The 21,776-nt window shown below is 42.5% G+C and overlaps 1 protein-coding gene across 1 annotated transcript; it reads left to right on the forward strand.

Annotated features, from left to right (window-relative positions):
• Positions 1–20,644: 20,644 nt before the first annotated feature.
• LOC115482151 (olfactory receptor 1009-like) lies at positions 20,645–21,571 on the forward strand. The gene has a single exon (XM_030221727.1). The coding sequence runs from the start codon at positions 20,645–20,647 to the stop codon at positions 21,569–21,571; it is 927 nt and encodes a 308-aa protein (XP_030077587.1).
• Positions 21,572–21,776: the final 205 nt, after the last annotated feature.

The following is a 21,776-nucleotide window of genomic DNA, read 5'->3' on the forward strand; positions in this document are numbered from 1 at the left end:
GGGGGGGGGGGGGGACGCAGCGGCACCCTCGCTACGGTACTGTTTATACCATAGACTTTCAAGCACATTTTCAAATGGAAACCATTTGTCAAGTTATTACTCTCTCTGGTCTCTTAAAGAATACATTTCCATGTATTATCCAGACTGTTAAAACAACAGCAGTCCAACATAGCTGAGCAAAATATCCCTGCCTTCCTAACCTTTGCTCAATTTATGGAGGTTAGATTTGGGGTGTATGGGGTAGTTGGAGGTAGTGTTTTGTTGCAACAGGGGTATTTGATTTGTCCAAAGTCTTGCAGTTACCAGCATCTAGGGGCACATCTCATTGAACCGATGGTCCTGGCAATCACTGCTTCTGTGACCAACACCAGTGTGAATCATTTATTTATTATTTTATTTATTTATTTATTTATTGCATTTGTATCCCACATTTTCCCACCTATTTGCAGGCTCAATGTGGCTTACAGAGTATGGTTATGACATAATCATTTAATGATAACAGGTACAGTGCTTAATGTTTGAAGATTAGGTAAGGGAAGATCTACAGAATCATTTCATGATAACAGGTACAATTATTGATGTTTGAAGGTTAGGTAAGGGAAGATAGACGGAAAGTGTTAGGTAGGATAGAGGTGAACTGTAATAACTGTGTGGATTGTTGAGGTAGTTTTGTAGGCTATCCACCTTATAATCGAAAGAGAAAAACGCCTATATTCCGACCCAAATCGGGAGATGGACGTATTTCTCTCGCGGGTGCCCAAATCGGTATAATCGAAAGCCGATTTTGGGCGTCTTCAACTGCACTCTGTCGCGGGAACGAATAAAGTTGATGAGGGCGTGTCGGAGGCGTGGTGAAGGCGAGATTGGGGCGTGGTCATCGGCCGAGCAGAGATGGGCGTCTTTAGGTGATAATCGAAAAAAAGACGTTTTTATCGCGATTTTGGGTCACTTTTTTTGGACCCTTTTTTTTCACGAACAAGTCCCAAAAAAGTGCCCCAACTGACCAGATGACCACTGGAGGGAATCGGGGATCACCTTCCCTGACTCCCCAGTGGTCACTAACCCCCTCCCACCAAAAGAAACCCACTTTACAAACTTTTTTTCCTAGCCTGTATGCCAGCCTCAAATTCCGTACCCACCTCAATGACAGCAGAATGTGTTCTATTCTCTGACAGCCTTTCCCTGGTTCTGATGTGGCTCTCGGGTGAGTGTGACACCTTTTCTGTTATGCTGACTGCAGAGTTACATCAGTAATGCATTGTGGTGGGTGTAGGGTATTGGGCTCCGTGATTCCAGTAGCTTGTGTTAAATGCTCACGATGTTGGTAGTTGGTAGGCTGTACTCCCATCATGCTTTTCCCTCTACTTACTGGGTCAGAGTGTGCCCTGTTGTGTTTCCGTAGTCCATGAGGTAGTGGCCATTTTTGTAAGCCAGTTTTAGATCTCTTTCTTGTGTTAGCCACGTTACAGCACTTAGTTCTTACCTTGAATGTTGCTGAAAGAGGGCATTGTACACCATGCTGCCAGCTCGGACCTACTGCTAATCTCAGTACCAGCGAGACTCGTTGCCAGTGGGGCACAACCTGTGATCTGCAGTTAACTGTGAGTAAAGGTGCTTATTCAAATAAAGGACGTTTTCAGCGAGATTAGTCTTCAGGTGTCAACTGCTGTGCCAAGGTTCTACAGCAGCAACAAGTCCTGTCCCTGGAGCACTTTTAGTGGGTACTGCAGTGCACTTCAGGCAGGCAGACCCAGGCCCATCCCCCCCCCACCTGTACCACTTGTGGTGGTAAATGGGAGGCCTCTAAAACCCACTGTACCCACATGTAGTTGCCCCCTTCACCCCTAAGAGCTATGGCAGTATTGTACATTTGTCCCTCCCACGACCAAATGGCTTGGATTAGGACGTTTCTGAGCTGGGCATTTTTATTTTCCATTATCGCAAAAAAAAAAATAAAAAAAACGCCCAGCTCAGAAAGCACCAAATCCATGGGCATTTGGCCTGTTCAAACCGTATTTTCGAAACAAAAGTCTGTCCCGCTTCTTCACGTACCCGTTTTCGGACATAGACGCCCATGGAGATGGGCGTTAGCATTCGATTATGCCCCTCCACGTGTTTTCTTTGTAGGCCTTTTGGAAGAGATGTGTCTTCAGAGATTTGCGGAAGTTAGTTATTTCGTCAGTAGCTCTCAGGTCTGTAGGCAGAGCGTTCCACAGCTGCGTGTTCAAGTAGGAGAAGGTGGTGGCGTGTATCAGCTTGTATTCTAGTCCTGTACAGCTGGGGAAGTGCAGATTGAGAAATTTGCGGGATGATCTTACAGCGTTTCTGGGAGGCAAGTCCACAAGGTTTAGCATGTAGATTGGGGCGTCTGCGTGAATGATTTTGTGTACAATCGTGCAAATCTTGAACGCAATGCATTCTTTGAGTGGGAGCCAATGAAGCTTCTCTCTTAGGGGTTTTGCACTTTCATATTTAGGTTTTCCAAATATGAGTCTAGCGGCAGTATTCTGGGCTGTTTTGTAGTTTTTTGATAGTTTGTCTGCAGCCGGCGTATAGTGCATTACAGTAGTCCAGGTGACTTATTACCATTGACTGTACCAGGGTGCGGAAGATATATCTTGGGAAGAAAGGTTTTCCTTGTTCGTAGTGTGAAGTGTTGGATTATAGGAGCCATGGGCAAAGATTCCTCATCAAGCTGTGGTAAAAAGGGCCCTGAGCTGGCGGTGGGTGCCATTTTTGCCACCTGCGGTGGCCATTTTTAATGCATCGAGTAAAAAAGGCTGTAAGTAGCCATGTAAGACTGCTCTTACCGTGTGGCCATGCGGGGAGGGGGGATAGCACTTACCACTACACTTTCATACTGCTTTGCCTGCACTGATTTCTACACATTGGTTATAGGCACTTGATGCACTAATTATGGAGTGCTCATATCAACACCATAATGTTAGTTTAATATCCTTTATATGTTTTTATGTTGCATGACCTTTTTTTGTTCACTAGCTGTTCTGTTCTTATGCTGCTATTTTTATTTTGATTTGTGATTTGGAACTGATGTATTTATGTTCCATGTTATTTATTTTTTATGATTTTAATTGAGTTATCTTCAGTATTACCCCTGACTCAGCCTTTGGGCGAAACATAGCCACGTTGGGTCTTATTTTAACAAAAATGCTTGGTTCATCAGAGTGTTGGTCTGCTCGAAATTAGTATATGACAGTTAAGGGAAGACAGAGGATAGCAGAAACTAGAGACTAGGACCAACATGAGAAGGAAAATTAAAAGACCATGCAACAAAGATAGAAAAAATAATTTTATTTTCTATTTATTGATTGGAATATGTCAGGTTTTAGAATGTGCATGATCTGACAAAATTAGTTTTAGACATGGCTGGGGACTGCGAGAAATATCTCACTCATTTGACCTTCAATCTAGAGCATTGTGGTGGTAAATCAGCATCATTGAGATGGGCCACCCTTGGCGTCTCTGTATTGTGCAGGTGGTTAAAAACAATGTTTCAACTACTCACAGGCCTAGCACACTACGTGGGAAAATAAAGGCTGGGAGAGAACCTATGTGTGAGGACACAGATCAGCCATGCCACTGAGCAGAATTTGCTAGATTGGGGCAACCAGAAGCAGCTTACAAACTGTAATGATACCAGCTTCCAGGGTAGTTGTCAAGTAGTAGGCAGCAGCTGAGGAATGGGAAAAGGGACACACTGGTAGCAATGGTACCAAAATAAGGGCTTGGGAATGAGCTGGGTTTTAGGAGCACATCACTGAGGAAGGAAACAGGTGCAATCCCTATGCAGATATTGGACATGGTAGCTGGGCTGATGCTGAGGTCGTGGCAGCCATTTTCCTTCAGTGGCCACAAGGGAAAGTAGCAAGGGGCCTGTGCTCCTGTCCAAAACAACCACCATGGACCACCAGGTCTACACTGGATGACTGGTGGGCCTGACGGGGGGGGGGGGGGGGGGTGTTCTTGTCGCGGGTTGGGGGATGGAGGAAAGGAAGTAGGCCATTGTCGAGGGTAGAAGGGGGGCTTGGGGCTTTTTTTTTGTTTATTGAAAAAAAAGTTATGTGGTTTCAGGCTGATATTCAGTACAGGGAGCTGCATAGCTAGGCCAGCCTAAGCTAGGACAGCTTTTGAGCTGTCCTAAATTTGGCCGCTTGGCTATGCGGGTACAAGCACTGAATATTACCAGCAGCAGCATAACCCCGGGCTCCTCCCTAATGCCACCCCCCTACCACCCCTTACTGGCCCATTTTTGATGGTAGCAGTCAGAGGTGATAATCAGTGGAACTATCCACTTTAGTACCACTGAATATCGGCGACAAGCGATTTAAGTGAACAGGAGCCTCTCCTACCTGCTTAAATCACTTCAAAAATCGGCCTCTGTGTTTTTCATATGGTCTGCTTCTCTTCTGTTCTCCATATTGGATTTTGTGGACTGCTTAACCTTATTATTTTCTGAGCACTGATCTGTCTTGACAGCCATGGGAATTACACATAGGAGCTGAGTCCTATGCTAATGGCTACCTTTCTCATAGGTTCATTCTGCCCTGCCTATATCAAGGTTTGTAAATGTGCAGTAGTGCACTGGAGTGTTCCTCATTCCTTTACTCCAAAACACTGTTTTACCCTGCTCCTATATTCCCGCACTTGATATACCTGTCTGTGTAGATAGGGGGCAGAGTATCACTTTAGCTACAGTTTATTGATCTGTTATGGAGGGGTTGTAGATATCTGCCTCCTCCATATTGGTGTTTATTCACAATTCTCCTTTTCCCCTCTGACGCATGGTACTGGCTAATACATTATCAGATCACTGGTTAAATCTCATTTTACCATGTTATGGCTTTGTTCAGATAAATATTTTCACAGCCTGAAAATGCATGGATTGGCCTCATTGTCCCACTGTACTGCTACTGCATTGTTGTTGTCTATACTAATATCCTGCTGCTCTGTCTCCAATAGATGCTGCAGAAGAAATCACTCATGGAGATAGAAATGAGGAGGCAGGCAGTCCCTCATGACATGAAAAGTCACCACATGCACCCACAACTCCACCATCTGGGGATCATGGCCTGTAGGGATCGACACCAGTACCTCTGCCTGAGGAGGCTGGAAAGGAGGTTGAAGGAGACACAGCTGAAGACCAATATAGCAAGGCAACATCTGCAGAGGAGGACGATGAAGATGAGGACCATCTGAGCAGCCCAGAGACATCGTACTTCATCTTGGGGATGTCAATACAACCAACCAGTGCAGAATATCAGTGCTACAGAGCAGGGAGAGGATATTAATAGCACCATCAGCTCAAAACATCATCAAGCAAAACAGCCTACTCAGAGGGGACGTGATTAGCTTCCACAAGGCCATTCAGTGTCTGAGACCACCTTCATGATGAGAAAATGGAATGACGTTGTAGATAGCCATTTTGGTTTCAGGTAGTCTGAAGATACATCTGTACAGTCTCTACCCCCTAGAACAGAGGAGATCTGGGCCACCCTATAGAACTCAGTCATTCTTTGATGTTGCTGTTTCTCAGTTTCTGGAAATGTGATAAACTCTGAATCTCTCCTTGCAAAGGTGTTTAGAAACAGCTCTAGGAATGGGATGTGGCTTGCTGGCTGATGCCTGCTGTGGCTACTAAAGGTGTCTGAATCTAGAAGGATCCAGTTATAGGCCAGGGCACTGTTAACCTTAATGTGGATTGCCAATGCATTTTCCCACCGTGAAGTGAGCTCCAGTGCTTTCTTTAGCCGGTTGCAGAGGTGTGGTCTGGCCTTCTTATTAGATCAGCACCTCCTCAGGAATTCCTCATATCCAGTACTGTGTTCTGGTCCTTTATATCATTGGCCTATAAGGAGGTAGAAACCCTGTTGCCTCACCTGTCCAAATGGTATATTTCTTATGGTAAGTAGAAATTTATCAGAGAAATAATTCCCACATAATTACAGCTCTCTCTGAGACTAGGTTGTCAGAGGGGGCCATGAAAGAACAGACTCCACTATAAACATATGGTAGCAGAGGATGGTTATTGTCTTTTACTTCTGAACATCCACTTTCCACTTCATGCAAGTCTATTCACTCTTTGTATCCACCAGAAACCCACTGTACCCACATCTAGGTGGCCCCCTTCACCAGTAAGGGCTATGGTAGTGGTGTACAGTTGTGGGTAATGGGTTTGGGGGGTGGTTGGGGGGGTCAGCAGACAAGGTAAGGGAGCTATGTACCTGGCAGCTTTTTCTGAAGTCCACTACAGTGCCCCCTAGGGTGCCTGGTTGGTGTCCTGGCATGTCAGGGGGACCAGTGCACTATGAATGCTGGCTTGCATTTGGTTGTTTCTGAGATGGGCGTCTTTAGTTTCCATTATTGCCGAAAATTAGAAACAAGCAAGTCTAAGGACAACCATCTCTAGGGATTACCTAAATGTCAAGATTTGGGCGTCCACGACCGTATTATCGAAACGAAAGATGGATGCCCATCTTATTTCGATAATATGGGTTTCCCCGCCCCTTCGCCAGGACGTCCTAGGAGGACGTCCTCAGGAAAACTTGGGCGCCCCTTTCGATTATGCCTCTCTGTTGCTTTCTAGTATTACTGAACATGCAATGCACACTGTAATAGTGTTCATCATAACTTTGGAAAAGGGAGTGATCTTTTCATCTCAAAATCCATTGGGATCCAAAACTGGTTAGTCTTTCAGAGCTGACGTTTTAAAAAAATAGTGAGATTAAATGAATATAGTAAATGAATTTCAGATTATCTTTAATATGCTTCTAACCTTGATTCCACGAGGAATTTGTGTGTGTGTGTGTGTTTGTGAGAGACAGCTACAGGGATTTGGTCCCAGAAGACACTGCATTAAATATAAACTTTCTAACCTGATCTAAACAGTGAGATATCAGATATGGGAATCACAGGAGACTATACTGTGCAGGTAGGATGGGAACTTCTCAGAGAGAAACAATCCAATGATGTTCACAGAACATGTCATAATAAATCAAAATATTCAAATCCTTTATGACAGCTGAATTAGAACTGCTCTTACTGTAGCTGTTTTGAAAAGTAGCCAGTATTGACTTCTATCAGACTGAAATGATTATACAAACCAATGAGACCTGCTGTGTGCTATGTGGTGCAATGTTTCTATTTCTTGAACTGAGTTAACAGTTTCAAGGTGTGTTAAATACATGATCCTAGGTACAATTCAGTCCTGAAACAATTCAGCAAGGTGTTATAAATCAATGCAATGATACAGACTAGAGTATGTCTGCTGAGTTGGGAGGGACTGTTGTCATATGAGATAAAGATTATAAAATAAGATTTTATGATCTTTACAAATATTATGAATGTGTAAGGGCAGAGGAATTGCAGGAGAAAAGATGATAAACATAAAAATTGAAATATCAGTTAAAAGGGCTTGAAAGATTTAGGAATGGAGATCAAGCTTATGAATCAAGGTTTACTCAAAGTTAAATGTAAATTGCTTTGGTTGTACCTCAGAAAGGTGGTATATCAAGTCCACGACCCTTGATTTAAAGAAGTAAATCAGGAATGGCACAGAGTTTAAATGGATGCTCTATGAGAGATTAAGAAAGCTGAGGACTTAATTTAGGAACCTAAAACTGAAACGCCTAACTTTAATCATGATATTATCTAGGATCCAAATGGTGGAATCTTATTGCAAAAAAACATTAGAAGCATAATCTCATATCTTCCATTCAGTAAAACTTTAAAAGCTTACCTGTTTAAAAATATTTCTCTATGTAATCGTCAATTTGTAGAAATTTTTGCAATATATGTATACTTTTGCAAGCCACATTGAACCAAAGTTTACTTTTTGGATAATGTGGGATATTAAATAAATAAATAAATAAATAAATAAAATATCTATTTCCCTACAGTTATGTGTCTAATGTATGAGCCTAGTGCTGAAAATAAATGCTATGCACCTGAAAGGCACGTCTATAAACTAGACACCTGCATTAATATGTCCCTTATAGGACTAACTGGATGGGATACTAGCATTTACCCACAAAAGTGCCAGAAGGGCATCAAATCGCTATTCTGTATATGTGGGTGTAAGCAACGTGGTGTGGGTGAGGTATGGACAGAGCTCCCAGTTAAACACATAACTTAATACTGAATATTATGTGCATCACTTCTTTATTTACATGCATCTAACTAGAGATTAGTCTAGAAAGGAAAGTAGCTGGTGTAAATGCTCATGTCTAGATTGTTAAAAAAACACATGTAAATTATAGTATCTACAATGTAAACATGTAACTGAGCACACACCCATACTCCATTCTTCTGTACATCCACCATTGCTTTTAGGTGTCATGTTATAGAATAACGTGTAGCTAGAAAATTGGCATTTACACATGTATGTGTTCATATATATATATATATATATATATACTAGTAAAAAAGGCCCGTTTCTGACACAAATGAAACGGGCGCTAGCAAGGTTTTCCTCGGAGTGTGTATGTTTGAGAGAGTGTATGTGAGAGTGACTGTGTGAGAGAGAGAGAGAGTGAATGTGCAAGTGTGTGTGAGAGAGAGAGTGTGTGTGTGACAGAGATACCACCCACCCCCTCTCTGGTGTCAGGCCCCCCTTCCTCCCTCTCTCTGGTGTCAGGCCCCCCTTCCTCCCTCTCTCTGGTGTCAGGCCCCCCCTCTCTCTCTCTGGTGTCTGAACGTTATTGTGCAGGACACTGAGCTCTGGCTGTGCTTCAAGGAACTGACCAATCCTATTTAATAGAATGCACCTCCAACATTCTGAAGCCGAGAAACCTCGTGTGGTTGGTCACTTCTGCTTGTGACGAACCCGGAAGTACGTGATGTCAATTCAGGAGATGGATACAGAGAGCAGGAATGCCTCAGCCATGCAGTCAGCTTCAGAATGTTGGAGGTGCGTTTTATTACCGTATTTTTTGGACTATAAGACGCACCGGACCATAAGACGCACCTAGGTTTTAGAGGAGGGAAATAGGAAAAAAAATTTTTCCTTTTTCCCTCCTCTAAAACCTAGGTGCTCCGGTGCGTCTTGTCCGAGTTCGGGATCGCCCTCCCCCCGGCCCTGTCACCATTTCTCCCTACTCACGTCACGCGATCTTCCCTGGTGGTCTAGTGACGTCGAGGCAGGAAAGAGCCCCCTCTTTCCTGCCCAGCGCGCTGCTCTCCGTCCTCCTGTATGCTGCCTGACGGTCTCGGCGAGATTCAAAATGGCTGCCGAGAATTGAAGTCTTGGCGGCCATTTTGAATCTCGCCAAGACCAACAGGCTGCATACAGGAGGACGGAGAGCAGCGCGCTGGGCAGGAAAGAGGGGGCTCTTTCCTGCCCCGACGTCACTAGACCACCAGGGAAGATCGCGTGACGTGAGTAGGGAGAAGTGGTGACAGGGCCGGGGGGAGGGCGATCCCGAACTCGGGGAGAGGGCGATCCCGAACTCGGGGGGAAGGCGGGAGGGAGGGAAATCGCTACCTTCGGACTATAAGACGCACCCCCCATTTTCCTCCCAAATTTGGGGGGAAAAAAGTGCGTCTTATAGTCCGAAAAATACGGTATATATATTGTAATATATATATATATATTACAAGTGTATGGGATTCTGGGCATTTATGTGCATTTATGTATATATGTCCACAGATACACATGTATGAACCATAATTCTAGGCATTTGTGCATATATGTTCACAGACATGCATGTATGTACCAGTATTCTAGGTATTTATGTGCATTTATGTATATATATCTGCGGATACACATGTGAATACTGGGATTCTAGGCATTTATGCATGTATGTGCACAGTTACACATGTATGTACTGTTATTCTAGGTATTTATATGCATTTATGCTTGTATGTTCGCAGATACACATGTATGCACTGGGATTCTAGTCATTTATGTGCATTTATGCATGTATTTTACATAGATAAATATATATGCACTGGTAATTTAGGCATTTATGTGCATTTTTAGGACTTAAATGTTGGCACCTCCTCTGTTGAATTATTCCTTTAGAAGTAAAGAGTCAACAGTGAGTAGACTGCACAACTTTAAACAGATAAGCTGTCTATTTAAGGCTGGGTGGATTTACAGTGGCACAAGGTATAAAAATGGTTCTGTTAAAATTCCAAGTTATTCCTGCTATTTATGCGTTTTTACATAAATGCAAAAATTATCTGTTCAGCCGCTAAATTTCACTGTCAAACTGGTAATTTCTAACATAGTCCTTAACCTATCTTGAACCATCCTCATTTTCATAACATACAACATATATACCTGCTTATAATCGAACGAGAAAAACGCCCAAGTTCCGACCTAAATCGGGAGATGGACGTTTATCTCACAAAAATGAATAACACGGTATAATCGAAAGCCAAACTTGGACGTTTTCAACTGCACTCCATCGCGGAAGCGTACAAAGTTGACGGGGGCGTGTCAGAGGCGTGGTGAAGGCGGGACTGGGGCATGGTTATCACCCGAACAGAGATGGGCGCCTTTCGTCGATAATGGAAAAAAAGTATGCGTTTGTAGCTAGAATTTAGGGCACTTTTCCTGGACTCTGTTTTTTCACGAATAAGGCCCCAAAAAGTGCCCTAAATGACCAGATTAACACCAGAGGGAGTCGGGGATGTCCTCCCCTGACTCCCCCAGTGGTCACTAACCCCCCCCCCCCCCACCACCACAAAAAAATGATGTTTCACAACTTTTTATTTTCACCCTCAAATGTCATATCCACCTCCCTAGCAGCAGTATGCAGGTCCCTGGAGCAGTTGTTAGGGGGTGCAGTGGACTTCAGGCAGGTGGACCCAGGCCCATCCCCCCCTACCTGTTACAATTGTGCTGCTTAATGCTTAGTCGTCCAACCCCCCCAAACCCACTGTATCCCACATGTAGGTGCCCCCCTTCACCCTTTAGGGCTATAGTAATGGTGTAGTGTTGTGGGCAGTGGGTTTTGAGGGGGATTTGGGGGGCTCAACACACAAGGGAAGGGTGCTATGCACCTGGGAGCTCTTTTACCTTTTTTTTTGTTTTTGTAAAAGTGCCCCCTAGGGTGCCCAGTTGGTGTCCTGGCATGTGAGGGGGACCAGTGCACTATGAATCCTGGCCCCTCCCACGAACAAATGCCTTGGATTTATTCGTTTTTGAGCCGGGCGCTTTCATTTTCCATTATCGCTGAAAAGCAAAAACACCCAGCTCACAAATTGTCGAATAAAACATGGACGTCTATTTTTTTTAAAAAATACGGTTCGGTCCGCCCCTTCACGGACCCATTCTCGGAGATAAACGCCCATGGAGATAGACGTTTTCGTTCGATTATGCCCCTCATAGTCTTTTTATGATTTAAATAGCCAAAATTAAAAAAATTAAGTGAAATCCTTTTATTGGACCAAATTGATACATTTTTTGATTAGGTATTGGAGGTCAAAACCTCTTTCCTCAAGTCAGGACAGTATAATGCTGTTGTGATACATGGTTCTGTGTAGAAGATGGCAGTTTTGGCTTCTGAAATCTAGTTAAAATATGCTGTTTGTCCAATGATAAATATATCACCTAATGGGGAAGATATCAATGTGGGCTACTGATAAGACTTCTTATTTTACCACTAACTAGTGCTATTTTATCACAGGTCCCATTTTAAGTAATGAGGCTGAGTTACAAATAACTGGGGTTAACAGTCAAATAACAGTAGTCCACCTTGATAACCTCTCCCTTAACCAGAGCTGATGTTGTGATGTCATAATGTGTGGAGGAGTGGCCTTGTGGTTACTTTGATCTTGGGGAACTGGGTTTGATTCCCATTGCAGCACCTTGTGACTCTGGGCAAGTCACTTAACCCTCCATTGCCCCAGGTACAACTAAGTACCTGTATATAATATATAAACACTTTAAATATAATTGCAAACCCCACAGAAAGACAGTATATCAAGTCCCCCCACCCCATTTCACCAATGCCTAAGAGCCAACCTCATCAGTGATGTCATAATGGCTTGATTGTTCTGCTATATTTGGCTCACTTTTATTACATATAGCAGTGGTTTCTATTTCTAGTGACATTTCTTTTTTTCTTTAATTAATTGGGGGAAGTTATCAAGGTGGACTTCCATTAAGATGTGTTATTTTAGCACTAATTCATGCTTTTCCAGCACAGGTCCCATTTTATGCAGAGAGAACTAGAGACCTAGTTATATTTGCTTTACTCCAGAGTTAATTAACACCTCTCCGGTATCATGAAAGCCACATTGAGCCTGCAAATAGGTGGGAAAATGTGGGGTACAAATATAACAAATAAAAAAATAAATACTAGTAACTGGAGTTAACAGCGTGTCTTCCCCTTCTCTAAGTATAGAACAATCAAGTCATTGTGATATCACTGATGATGTTGGCTTTTAGCCACTGGTGGAATTAGGCATTATGACATCACAATATTAGCTCTGGTTATGAGTATACATCATTGGGCAAGGAGGGGGGAGGGGTGAGGACCAGCAGAGCTAGCACACATAGAAGTGGCTTGGTGCCTTTTGTCTTTTTTTTCTTCATTTCTTTTTTTCTTTCATCCCTTTTTTTAAAACAATTGCTGGTCCTGGGAGTCAATCAACATAGGTGGGAACCAGATGATTCCTTATTGTCCTTCTTAATCATCAACTGTAAATGAAGGAAAACCCGACTCAACTGTGTTTTGGTATAAATGCCTGTGCCAGTGGTAACAAAATGTCTAAAAATAAAGCAAAAACAAAACATATAAGTACATAATGAGCTACCCTATTTATATTATGGAATTGAATACTGTATCACTGTATCTTTTAAACACATAATAAAACACCAAAGGATTATTGGACATTAAAATTGATGTATAACTTAGAATTATATAAATACTGCACTAAAGGAATATTATCAAATAGTATAAAAATAAATATATTCTTCCATATAGACTTTCTCCTAAATTATAATCAAGTATTTAAAAAGTCATCAGTCCATCAACATTTTAAAACATAAAGGTAAAAAGATGGGTATACCTTACTTAATAATATTAAAAGATAAATTAATTAGTAGCTGGTTTTATGTTCTCTTAATCCTTTGGAATCAACATAAATAAAGCATAGCGAGTAAAGACGCTCTTGTAACAAAACAGAATAAAATAGCAAGTCAGACAGAGAATGCTAGGTAATGCTTATGCCATTGAAAAGACATTACTCAGCTTCTGAATCAATCAACTTAGCAATTTAATGTAATACAAATGTCAGCAATATTACGAACATTATATATATATATATATATATATATATATATATATATATATATATACAATTAAATGTGCAAAGACTGTGCGCAATATAGTGAAATACATATTTGCTACTACTGAACAATATATGTGTGAGTCAAAGAGTATTTATAAAAATTTCATAGATGTGGATGGTAACTCTCAATCTAACATCATATAGTAATTCCCAGCAGCCATTGTGATAAAGAGAAGGACTAAAGTGCATCGATCTAACCGAATAGTGTGCTCAAGCCGTGTTCTGATAATGAAACAGCTTTACAAAACTTTCTGTAAAAAGAATCTTACTTCAAATACTCGGAGACTAACGCTTCTCTTAAATCAATCACCAAAAGTAAATGAAGCATTCCATTTACAAACAGTGCTTAACAGAATCCTCTAAAAATTCAAACAGCTTGCTCTGAATAAAAATGCCCTTTGAAGTCAAAATGGCGTGAAAAATGACATGTATATATATAAGTATGCTTCCTGTGTGCATAATAAGATGCTGACTTGATGCAGAAAGATAAAAACAGTGTGACTCGGAGAGGAAATTGTAATCGGGAAGAGAGTGTGTGGAACAATACAAATATACTAAAAAAATTATAAGCAACAAAAACTTCTATATACAATAATAGACATAACGATGATCATATGTATTTTTCTGAATAAGAATAAATGAAAAAAAGACACTTGCAGGCTTATTTTCGAAAGAGAAGGACGCCCATCTTTCAACCCAAATCGGAAGATGGACGTCCTTCTCCAAGAGTCGTCCAAATCGGCATAATCGAAAGCCGATTTTGGGCATCCCCAACTGCTTCCATCACAGGGATGACCAAAGTTCCCAGGGGTGTGTAGGAAGTGTAGCAAAAGTGGGACTAGGGGCGTGCAACACATCGGCGTCCTCGGTCGATAATGGAAAAAAGAAGGGTGTCCTTGACGAACACTTGGCCGACTTTACTTGGTCCATTTTTTCTTACAACCAAGCCTCAAAAAGGTGCACCAACTGAACAGATAACCACCGAAGAGAATTGGGGATGACCTCCCCTTACTCCCCCAGTGGTTACTAACCCCCTCCCACCCTAAAAAAACTTTAAAAATATTTTTTGCCAGCCTCTACACCAGCCTCAAATTTCATACCCAGCTCCCTGACAGCAGTATGCAGGTCCCTGGAGCAGTTTTAGTGGGCACTGCAGTACACTTCAGGCAGGCGGACCCAGGCCCACCCCCTCTACCTGTTACACTTGTGGTGGTAAATTCAAGCCCTTCAAAACCCACCAGAAACCCACTGTACCCACATCTAGGTGCCCCCCTTCACCCCTAAGGGCTATGGTAGTGGTGTACAGTTGTGGGGAGTGGGTTTTAAGGGGGGGGGGGTGGGGGGCTCAGCACACAAGATAAGGGAGCTATGCACCTGGGAACAATTTATGAAGTTCACTGCAGTGCCCCCTAGGGTGCCCGGTTGGTGTCCTGGCATGTCAGGGGGACCAGTGACCTACAAATGCTGGCTCCTCCCATGACCAAATGGCTTGGATTTGGTCGTTTCTGAGATGGGCGTACTCGGTTTCCATTATCGCCGAAAACTGTGGACGACCATCTCTAAGGACAACCATCTCTAAGGTCGACCTAAATGTTGAGATTTGGGCGTCCCCCCCTTTGCGGGGATGTCCTGCGAGGACGCCCTCAGGAAAACCTGGGCGCCCCATTCGATTATGCCCCTCTTTGTCAAATATGGTAACCCTCTGTAAATGAAAAACAATTAATTTCAAAAAATGGACATAACAATAAAAACAAAAATGAAACATCTTAAAATTTACCAATTAAACTAATAAAACTATATAAAATGATTAACTAAGAATACATTCAGAATTGGCAAAGAACCTTAAGCAAATATTATAAAAAGTGACTGTATTCAATTTCTTAATTCAAACCAAAAGATTAAACACTATTTAAATAAAATATAAGACACTGTTCATTCTATAATAATAGCTGATCAATATCCCCTCCTCTTGACCAGGGATGAATAAGTTTCAATACAAAAAATCTCAAATCATAAACTGAATGTTGTGCTAATGGAGCATTCATGTGTTGTCTGTTGATACTAGTTTTATGCTTTATAATCCGAGTCTTTACTATATGCTTGGTTTTTACCTACATATAGTAGTTTACAGGGGCACAAAATAACGTAAACCACTTTTATGGTGTTGCATTTAGTGGTATGTTGCAATTTGAAACTACTACTATTTAACATTTCTAAAGCGCTACCAGGGTTGCGCAGCACTGTACAATTAACAAAGAAGGACAGTCCCTGCTCAAAGGAGCTTACAATCTAAAGGACAAAAAGTGCAGTCAATCAAGATTGAGGCAGTCTAGATTTCCTGGATAGAGGTACAATGGTTAGGTGCCGAAAGCGACATTGAAGAGGTGGGCTTTGAGCAAGGATTTGAAGATGGGTAGGGAGGGGGCTTGGCGTATGGGCTCATCTTACTTTGAGGATCAATAAAGGTACTAATGTGAAATGAATAAACAATAGCCGTAGGTGGAGAGAACCTGAGGTTATGTGTCTGAGGATATTAATGGTGGTACATAGAGGGCACCAGCCTTCCTTTTCGATTTTTGCTTCTGAAAAAAACAAAAATTGGCCTCTTATTAATAAAAATAATGATAAAGGTGGTGGCAACAAACAATATATCACAATTCACAAAAATAGCCCCACCTATCAAAAAAATCTCTAGCTCAGTCTGCAAGTTGACATCCAAAAAAAAAAATAAAGAAGGTAAAAGCCTCAAAGAGCTCCAAGTCAATCCTGACTTATAGAGCTAGAACGATCAAAACTGATCTGCTCATTATCATAACCTTCCTTAGGTTACACTCAACATGTGATTAAACTCTGGAATTCGTTGCTAGAGAATGTAGTAAAGGCGGTTAGCTTAGCGGGGTTTAAAAAAGGTCTGGACGGCTTCCTAAAAAAAAAAATCCATAGACCATTATTAAATTGACTTGGGAAAAATCCACTGCTTATTTCTGGGATAAGCAGCATAAAATGTATTGAACTTTTTCTGGATCTTGCCAGGTATTTGTGACCTGGATTGGCCACTGTTGGAAACAGGATGCTGGGCTTGATGGATCTTTGGTCTGTCCCGGTGTGGCAATACTTATGTACTTATGTATACTTATGTAGGACAAAATAGGTCTGGAATAGTTGAGAAACTGGCTAATCTAACAAACCTTAAGCATAAGATAAGTCCATTCGTTTATTTTCAACTTTGAAGTTTATATGGGATTTTGGGCAATGTTTAAGTGGACAATATTTAAGTGGACATAGGTAGTTTGTTATTTTGTTATAAGGAAGGTTTTTTTTTTTTTGCCAATGATGAAGAGCAGATCAGTTTTGATCGTTATAGCTCTATAAGTCAAGATTGCCTTGGAGCTCTTTGAGGCTTTTATGTTCCTTTTTTTTTAATGTCAACTTGCAGATTGAGCTAGAGATTTTTTGATAGGTGGGACTATTGTTGTGGCTTCTTATTTTTTAAAACAATTGTGTTTTTCAAGTATATACCAATGTTTCGATATACTCTTTTTAATATCATTAGAAAGGTATGAAAGTCTCAAGCAGCACATCATGCTTGGTTTCTCTTTCTTTTTCCCTTACGACAAGCATTCACGTTCACAATTCTTGCTTAACACCTCTCAGAACGGCTATGTCGAGTTCTCTTTTATTTACACTGCAGCTGTGTCAGGTTTGCAATTTATAGTACGGCTGTGTTGGGTTCTCCTTCATTTACAGTTGCTGATTAAAAAGGACAATAAAGAATCATCTAGTTCCCACCTAGGTTGATTGACTCCACTTTCTGACTTATCTGTGTTTTTTTCCATTTGTGGAAGTTTCTTTCTTCTTTGACTTTTGTTTTGACCTGGAAAGCAGCAGGTCATGTTCGGGGATGGGGAGACTTGTGGGCTCATTTTCGAAAAGAGAAGGGCGTCCATCTTTCGACATAAATCGGAAAATGGACGTACTTCTCCCAGGGACGTCCAAATCGGTATAATCGAAACCCGATTTAGCACGTCCTCAACTGCACTCCATCACAAGGACAGCCAAAGTTCAAGGGGGCGTGTCGGAGGCATAGTGAAGGCGGGACTTGGGTGTGCCTAACACTTGGACGTCCTTTATCCATAATTGAAAAAAAAGGATGTCCCTGACGAGCACTTGGACGTTTTCACCCGGTTGTGTTTTTCTTACGACTAAGGCACAAAAAGATGCCCGAAATGACCAGATGACCACTGGAGGGAATTGGGGATGACCTTCCCTTACTCCCCCAGTGGTCACTAACCCCCTACCACCCTCAAAAACATCTTTCAAAATATTATGTGCCAGCCTCAAATGTCAGGTCCATGATAGCAGTATGCAGGTCCCTGGAGCAGTTTTAGTGGGTGCAGTGCACTTCAGACAAGTGGACCCAGCCCTATCCCCCCCATCCTGTTATGTTTGTGGAGGAAACAGTGAGCCCTCCAAAACCCACCACAAACCCACTGTACCCACATCTAGGTGCCCCCTTCACCCGTAACGGCTATTGTAGTGGTGTACAGTTGAGGGTATTGGGTTTTGGGTTTTTTTTTGGGGGGGGGGGGGGGAGATCAGCACACAAGCAGGGGGATGATCAGAAGCAAATGCCAGTGCTAGAGGCTGTTAGCACCATACTAGCACTGGCGTTTGTTAATGCCCCATGATCAGAGCCCTCAAGCACGTGAAACAACGCGCTCGAGGGCTGTGAACTCAACTAGCATGCAAACACATGCTAAATAGGACAAAACATATTCATCCCCAATGATCAGTGGCCAGCGTGCCAAAGATTGGGTTGCTGGCCACAGCAAACCCTACGCCAGCTCCGAGCTGGCGTTAGGGTTTGCAGATCATTGGGGAGGAATGGTGAGCCCTGTCCAGCATGCATTTGCATGCTGGTAAGCCCCCATTCCCCCCAACAGCAAACCTGCCAGCGACAGGGGGATGGAGGTCCGGCTGACCTCCGGTCCCCCTGACGATCCCCCCCACCAGGTTCAGGGAGAGCTGGAGATCCGGTGGGTCTCCAGCCCCCCTAACTCCCCCAGCAAAAGGTCCCTGGTGGCCTAGTGGGCAACCAACCGACCGCCCCCAAGCGACAGGGGGGCTGGAGGTCTGCTGGACCTCCGGTCCCCCTGACGATCCCTCCCCCCAGGTTCAGGGAGAGCTGGAGATCCAGTGGGTCTCCAGCCCCCCCTTGTCCCCCAGCAAGGGGTCTCTGGTGGTCCAGTGCCCCCTACCCCCTACCTTTTGTGTTGGAGGAGGGAGGGTAGCCTGCCTCCCTCATCTTCCTGCGATGGTGGCGCCCAGCCACGCCCAGTGGATCCCAGGAAGGGGGGAACGGAAGTCCAGTGGACCTCCAGCCCCCCTGTCACTGGGGGGGGGGGGGGTTGTTGGTCACCTACTAGGCCACCAGGGACCCTTTGCTGGGGGAGTTAGGGGGCTGGAGTCCCACCGGATCTCCAGCCCTCCCTGAACCTGGGGGAGGATCATCGAGGGGACTGGAGGTTCGCTGGATCTCTAGCCCCTGTTGCTCGGGGCAGGGGTAGTTATGGTCTGGTGGTCCCATGGACCTCCAGCCCCTGTGTTTGAGAGGTTTGGGCTTTTGACAGGCCAGACCTGTCAAACAAGTGCGAGAGGATTGTGCTGAGCGCATGCTCATGCACAATTCTCCCGCACTTCTACCCCATGATCAGAGATAATTGTGTGCTTAAATTTGCATGCAATTATCTCTCATCATAGGTCTAATAATGCCCCACGCTGTTCCAGCGCTATTTTTGGAGTGCTGTTTGGAACAGCACGGGGTTTTGATCATCTGTCTGAAGGTAAGGGAGCTATGTTCCTGGGAGCAATTTATGAAGTCCATTGCAGTACCCCCTAGGGTGCCCAGTTGGTGTCCTGGCATGTCAGGGGGACCAGTGCACTACAAATGCTGACCACATGGCTTGCATTTGGTCATTTTTGACATGGACGTCTTTGGATTCGAAAATCACCGAAACTCAGAAACGTCTATGTCTAGGGATGTCCAAATCTAGGGACAGCGAAATTTAAGGATTTGGACATCCCTGATGGTATTTTTGAAATGAAAGATTGACGTCCATATTGTTTTCAAAAATACGTGTTTTGCTGCCTCTAGATTTCGCCGTTTTGCAAGGACGTCCAAATCGAAACTTGGATGTCCCTTTCGAAAATGCCCCTCCTGGCCTCACTATGCCTGTTATACTGGAAGACTATGATTTTGGCTGCTTAGCAGTGATTTCAGTATCAGCCCTTTTGGTACCTTAAAAATCAGTGCTGAAATCAGTGTCGACTAAGCGTATTCTATAATCGGCGCCTAGATTTAGGTGCAATAAATAGAATACATTTAGTTGATATATCAAGGCGTAAATCTGCGTGCATCCATTTATACCAACGAAAACTTGGCACAAATGCCTGCATATAGATCTAGGCACACAGGGCCATATTCTATAACTATGCATGTAAATTTCAGAATGCTAACAAAAAGCCCATTTCCCCACCCATAACCACAGCCCTCTTTGCCTGCGCACATTAGAAGTTCTTTGCACTTTGTTACAGAATATGCTTAGAAAGTTGGGTGAATAAATTCTAATCAGTGCCAATTAGTGCTCACAATTGCATGTTAAGTGCTGTTATCAGCTTTCATTAGCTTGTTAAGTTACACGCGTTGTTATAGAATCCATGCTTATTTCAACTCAGATCTCTAGGTGCACTATATACAATCTGGAAGTTTATGTCTGTCCCACACATGCTTGAAATTCTGCCATTATTTTGATTCCCATAAACTCTGTTGAATTAGTTTCATATGTCTTACAAATGGCCAGTGAAAAATTTATTTTCTTGCAATTTTATAAGAGGATGGCTATGTGAGAACTCCAAATAGTTGCCTATTTTAAGCCTGTTTTACAAAGGCAATGTATACTTTATAAGATAGACTCCCAGAACCAGCCACAATAGCATGCAAATACCTGCTCTAAAGTTGGTGTAAATTTATGCATGCACTCTGCACACATACCCACATTCTCTATAAAATATGCGCATACATTAGAATTGTGCCTACCCTGGTGCTCCTACACACAGATTAGATAAAATAAGTGCTCACCATTATCTGTGACCTAGTTTTAAGTGAGGCTTTCTAGGCCCATAAATCAGTGTTTAATGCATGAAAAATGTGAGTAAAATTACCACTGTAAAGCTATGAAAATCAGCCGTAAAGTGATTTGGAAATTATTTTGCAAACAGGTTTTTAAAAAATCTCTTGTTATTCTACATGACATAGAGTGGCGCAATGGAGTGGATAAATGGAACCGTGATTGAATTCATTTTCTTGGGATTCACCAATGATCCAGTGCTGCAAATTCTACTCTTCTTCATGCTTCTTCTGGTTTATATCATCACCCTTCTAGGCAACATTTGCATTATTATACTCATTTATATTAACTCTCAGCTTCACACACCTATGTATTTTTTTCTCTGTCACTTATCCTTTATAGATATTTGTTATTCCTCAGTCATTGCTCCTAAAACCCTGGAAAATATCTTTGCAGAACAAAAAACTATTTCATTCATTGGGTGTGCAGTACAAATGTACTTTTATGCTGCTTATGCAAATGTAGAGTGCTTATTGTTGGGAGTTATGGCATATGATCGTTACATGGCAATATGCAGCCCTTTGCTCTATGTAGTTAATATGAACAAAAGATTCTGCATCCAGTTAGTTGCTGGGGCATACATGGGTGGATTTATTAATTCCTTGATACATACAAGCATGGCATTTCGCTTAACCTTTTGTGGACCCAATATGATCAATCATTTCTACTGTGATGTACGACCAGTGATAAAACTCTCTTGCTCCGATACTTCTGTTAATGAGCTTTTGCTTTTCATCATTGTCACATTAAATGGTTCAGTTTCTTTTGTGACTATAATAATTTCTTACTCATATATTCTCTCCACCATCATGAGGATTCACTCCACCGCTGGAAAATTGAAAGCCTTCAATACATGTGTCTCTCACTTAACTGCTGTGCTAATACTTTTTGGGACAATTCTTTTCATGTATTTGCGACCCAAGTCCAGTTATTCCAACCATGATAAATTAGCTGGAGTGTTTTACGCAGTGGTGATTCCCATGTTAAACCCTATGATCTATAGCTTGAGGAATAAGGAGGTGAAAGAATCTTTTAATAAAGCAATACATGTCTTTAGAAGGTAATGGTGGGCCAATACAGTAAGGCCCAATATTAGGTTATAGAGATACAGCCTAAAACATTTAGAACTAAAATAAGAACATAAGATCATAAGAATAGCTATTGTGTCAGTCCAATGGCTTCTCCAGCCCAGTATCCTGCTTTCAGCAGTGGCCAATCCAGGTCACAAGTACATGGCAGAAACTCAATTAATAGCAATATTCCAGAATC

Source organism: Microcaecilia unicolor, chromosome 1 (genome assembly GCF_901765095.1).
Source record: "Microcaecilia unicolor chromosome 1, aMicUni1.1, whole genome shotgun sequence".
Taxonomy (NCBI): Eukaryota; Metazoa; Chordata; class Amphibia; order Gymnophiona; family Siphonopidae; genus Microcaecilia; species Microcaecilia unicolor.

Excerpts from the sequence above, each read along its gene's own strand:
- LOC115482151 (XM_030221727.1), top strand. The coding sequence starts at position 20,645 with ATGGAGTGGATAAATGGAACCGTGATTGAATTCATTTTCTTGGGATTC.